At 54.9% G+C, this 4,882-nt stretch overlaps 1 protein-coding gene across 1 annotated transcript; it reads right to left on the bottom strand.

Annotated features, from left to right (window-relative positions):
- Positions 1 to 315: 315 nt before the first annotated feature.
- LOC125959321 (ATP-dependent DNA helicase PIF1-like) lies at positions 316 to 1,203 on the bottom strand. Its single transcript, XM_049692140.1, has one exon. It carries the CDS (start codon positions 1,201 to 1,203, stop codon positions 316 to 318), a length of 888 nt encoding a protein of 295 aa, XP_049548097.1.
- Positions 1,204 to 4,882: the final 3,679 nt, after the last annotated feature.

The following is a 4,882-nucleotide window of genomic DNA, read 5'->3' as shown; positions in this document are numbered from 1 at the left end:
AGCTTTGGAGAACAGTGTGAGGTTGTCACTTGCTACTCTAAGGACTTACTCACTAAAACCACCACGGTACGATTTCCTGGTGGCACCTTCCTATCCGTGGCGAATCGAAGAAGGCAGGAATACCCTTTCGAGCTGTACCCCGGTTTGGGCGAATATTCTAGCCCTATCTTGGAGTGCAAATCACAGCTCTGTCAAGAATGACACAAACGGTGACTACACTCCCCCGGTTGGGATGTTTTGCCTTGTGGTTTTCACCGCGGCAATCTCCCTGTCGAAGCATGAACATAAGACACTGGCGTGGATTCCCGAATCCCGTCAATCACGAACCACTTCGTGGTAGACGACGTTCTTGGCAGCAACACCGTCTGCGTCCTCCCGTTTAGGATCCAAGATCAACACCGTTATGTTGGGTCGCGAAGTTACTCGCGATAGGGCAACATAAAGGTGGCCGTGTGCAAACACCTCGGTTGGCAGGTACAGTCCAAGGTGATGGAGAGATTGACCTTGTGCCTTGTGGACCGTCATTGCAAAACATACTTGCACCGGGAACTGCTTGCGTCGGATCTGGAACGGCATGCTGGAGTCGTTGCTGTCACAGAAGATGCGGGGCAACAGCACATCTTCCCCCTGACGCTTGCCCGTCAGAATCCGTGCATGAATGCAATGCGGCCGAAGAGCGACGATCTGGAGGCGCGTCCCATTGCACAGGCCACGCTCGGTATTCAGGTTCCGGAGCAGAAGGACGGGCGTATACTGCTTCAACCGCAGCCGATGTACAGGAATGCCGCTGATGTTTTGGGCATTGAGATACTCAGTGGGTAGCTGTAGAGTATCCTGTTCCTCGGGGTTCACCAAGGTGTCGATGGAACGATACTCTACTTCCCGTTCTGGTATCTGCTCCAACACACTGTTGTTTACAGCGGTTACGTCCACGTTCAACGGCGACAGGATGGCACGGTCCTTGAAGTAGCCTGCTTGTCGGTAATGCCGTCCGACGTCAGGGTACACGCGATTGATCAACGATCGAACATCGTCCTGCAGGCTGCTAGTTCGGGGCTGCACCATATCCCGAGGAAGCTTCGCGTACGTGGCGTCGAATCCCTCGAACGTCGGATGACGGCCCTCTCCGATGCTGAGCAGGAAATCGGCAAAATTCTGCAAATCTGCAGCGTCCTGTTCGTTCGGTGCGGTTTGAACGCGCATGTTGACCCGCAAACGCAACACACGAAACAGCGGCCACAGCGGACTACGTCGAATGCATTGCTGAATCACTTGCGCATCCGTCCCTCTCGGCACGATTGGCAACATTTGCCGAAAATCGCCACACAGCAGCATCACCTTCCCGCCGAATGGACGACGTACGCCGACGATGTCCTGCAGCGTATCTACCGCTATCTACCGCTCGATCGGACTGCAGGAACTCGGTTGGTAGGTGCGCAAAGTCTGCAAGCTGCTGCATGTTGGGGAACATTTCCAGTGTTTTTGGGGGTGTCGTCCCTCGCAAATACTGGTCAATCACCCAGAAGTGCCCTGATTGCTGCAATCACTCAACGCCCAGAAGTGCTCGGCAGCACGTAGCAGACGATTTTGCTCCGACTCATTCACAGTGTAGCGCTCTCGATGCTGCCGATGGTAGTCCTCGCAAAGATGTACAGCGTACGAATCCCATAGGCGTAACGGGTTGCTTGGCTTACCCTCCGACAGGATTAGCGAAAACAACTGGCGCAGCTGCGATGGCATCTGGAACGATACGGCTTCTTGGAGGGTTCGTTCCCACTCAGACTCGTGATTGAGCAACCCAGCCAATGTGGCAGCGTGTTGATAGGTGGCACACACAACACCATCAACTGTCCGCAAGTCCACGTAAGAAGTTGGTCCTCGATGATAGCACAGCAGCAATCGAAGACAATATCGTTCCATGTGCGATATCGGGCAGTACACCATTCGGCCAACCACGATCTCGTTCTGGCGGATACGGCGGATCCACTGCGGTCCTTGACTATCGTGCCACGGTTGTCGTTGCGCTGCTGACGGTCTTATGAAGCGATAGTGCGCTGGAACGTCCTGGTACGTAAGGGTTCGCGCGTACTGGTCATTGGCCGACAACTGGAAGAACCGGGTCAACATGCTGTGGTAACTGCGGTCAAGCACGGCATCGACAGTCTCGTTGGCGCGGAACACCACACGCTGCTGGTGTTCGAGATGTATTGGCAACTGAACGACGGTCACCATTTTGGCCTGCATCTCGAACCCAAAGATCGTCGAAACAGCCTGCGATGCCGAAATGTAGCGAGCATCGACGTACTGCTGGATTTCGTCCACCGTTTCATGCGTCGAAAAAGCGACCCGATCGTGTCCTTTGTACACGTACTTGTACAAGTACTTGACGCTGCTGACGGTCGCACACACCTCCACGTTGATGTGGCTGTTGTACTTGTGGCTAAGCCACGGGTTGTACGGCACCACGTAACGATTATCAAGCGCTACATTCTTGATCGTTACGGTGCGACCATCATTGCGTCGCCGGTACATCGGATATCCATCCTGCGTCTGCCGTGTTTCCTCGCAAAACTGCTTCGGAAACTTTTTCGAGCAAGCTCCATCCTTCATGCATGGCGAATTTGGATTCGACCGACCGCATGGACCGTGCATCATGGACTTGCTGATTGTTTCGTACAGCTGTTCGTTTGCAGGATCCGGAATTTCGGCAGACACCAGTCGATTGTAGTCAGCTGCCGACCGCGGCTTATCGCTCTCGGCAAGGATGAGTAGACAGTGTGCGTGCGGCAGACCACGTTTCTGGTACTCGATGACGTGAATGCGGGCAACTTCCAATCCAAGGACTCCCGCTGAGAGGTCCTCCAGCATGGACTTCAGCTTTAACCGGAAGACGCGTGCGGTGAGGTCCGGTCGATCGGCGGCCGTCTGCCCTGGTAGCAAGGCCTGGGTGATTTCCGGCCACTTTGCATTACACGTCATCGTGATGAAAAGGTCCGGCTTCCCGATTGCTCGTACAATGGCCATCGCGTCTTGGTACTGTGCGCGCATTTACCGATCGCCACCGGGGAACGAAGGAGCGAGGATGACACGCGTACCCGTTTGAGCAAGTGTCCGTTGATCTTGAAGCTGCACGTCACCTGGTCCCGCCAAATCCATAATCCCAGCGTATGCGTCAGCACGTAACTGAGCTTGATGGTCCCGCTGGAATTTCAGACGCTGCTCCTCGATCTTGCAGCACTGGTCCACACAGTATTGCTGCATCAGCCGACCTGCCGAATGCAACAACGACGTTTGGTCCTCGCGAAAACATAGACGATACGCAGCATATTCACGGACTGAGACTTGCCGCGACGCTCGTCCGTTTCCGTCTCGAGTTTCCGCGCCCTCCTCAACGTCGTTCTGGTTGTGCTCACTGGAACGTGCTCGTTGGGGTGCAACACGGCCGTTACGCCTTGGCCGTTTTGCGATCCCATACGTCCACCCAGCCTCACCGTACGGATGCAAGAGTGGATACTGCAACGCATCGAACAGCTGATGGGACTCGAACACTCGGTGAAGACCCAGAGTTGTGCGATTCTGCAGCACAATGTCGCGGGACTGGTTTTCCTCCGTGCAGACGAAAATGCCACCTATTTCGTCTGCGGTCGGTCGGTTGTAGCGGCGATGATCGAGTCCTTGAATGCGTCCGTGGATTCGCAGCTCTACGTTATTTTCGATGGTCATCCGCTCAAACGCATGGCGAAACATTGCGGCAAGTGGGTTGTTCTGCTCCAATATACGTTGGAGTGTTGCCACAACACTCCGGTCCAGACCGGTGCTGAATGCCACTCGCGCGTCCACCATGCGATTGCGCTGTACTTCGTCGGCAGCATCGTAGAAATACAACTGTGCATACATCGGTGTGCGACCCGGAAGCTGACCAAGACCACTGATGCGATGGCAGAGGGCACCCTGTATACGATAGCTGTATACACCTCCTGCGCCGGCGACCGCTTCATCCTGTCGCACAGGATCATCCGGGCGGACCGATGCACCCATCGAAGTAAACGCGAAAGCATTATTGTACGCACGTACACGGGACAAAAATGCCTTCTTCCGGAACAGCTCTCGAAGCTCAGTGGGTGGCTCAGGATAAGCAGGCAGGACAACCTGTCCTCCATTGCAGCAGACTGTTCCTGTCTCACCGTTCCACTTTAGCGCCCTACAACAGGCGCATGCTTGCAGGGCACTGAGTTCATGCCTTTGTGGACGGGTATAGCTATCGAGGTCTCCGAGTCCTGTCTTGAGCGTTCTGGTCCTGTACCGATTGAGCACTTTATATCGCCGGATGGATTCCCAGCGCCGTCGAATTGTGAGTTGCAATGATGCTGGTGCTGTTGCAGGTGCTGTTGCTGCTGCTGATGCTGCTGCTGGTGCTGCTGCTGGTGCTGCTGCTGGTGCTGATGATGAACCGGCTATGGTCTGGCAAGGTTGCTCTACGGCAATGGCAGATATAGCTGCGGCGCGTCGACGCCGGAAAGCCCCCTTCCGCTTCCGGTTCATCCGCTTCTCACTTTCCACGGTAGATTCATTGGGCCGGTTATCGTTGCGAGCCATCCGATCAGGTGCTTGTACTAATGGTGATTGTGATACTCCGATTTGGTCCTGCCCACGTGTTGCATCATACGCTAAAGCAACGGCGGATATAGCTGCGGCGCGTCGACGGCGGAATGCCGTCTGCCGCTTCCGGTTCTGCTCCTTTTTATTTATCTGGGCTTCTTTTGGTTCTGATGGTCGCGCGCCGGATAGTTCCTGGCTAGGTAGCTTTTTAGCCACGTTCACATTGGTTCGATCAACCAATGTAGCAGCGGCTGTAGCAGTAACGTTCTTTCGACGTTGGTAA

This window comes from Anopheles darlingi, chromosome 2 (genome assembly GCF_943734745.1).
Source record: "Anopheles darlingi chromosome 2, idAnoDarlMG_H_01, whole genome shotgun sequence".
NCBI lineage: Eukaryota > Metazoa > Arthropoda > Insecta > Diptera > Culicidae > Anopheles > Anopheles darlingi.
This window is presented reverse-complemented; position numbering and strand designations above follow the sequence as displayed.

Excerpts from the sequence above, each read along its gene's own strand:
- LOC125959321 (XM_049692140.1), bottom strand. The coding sequence starts at position 1,203 with ATGCGCGTTCAAACCGCACCGAACGAACAGGACGCTGCAGATTTGCAG.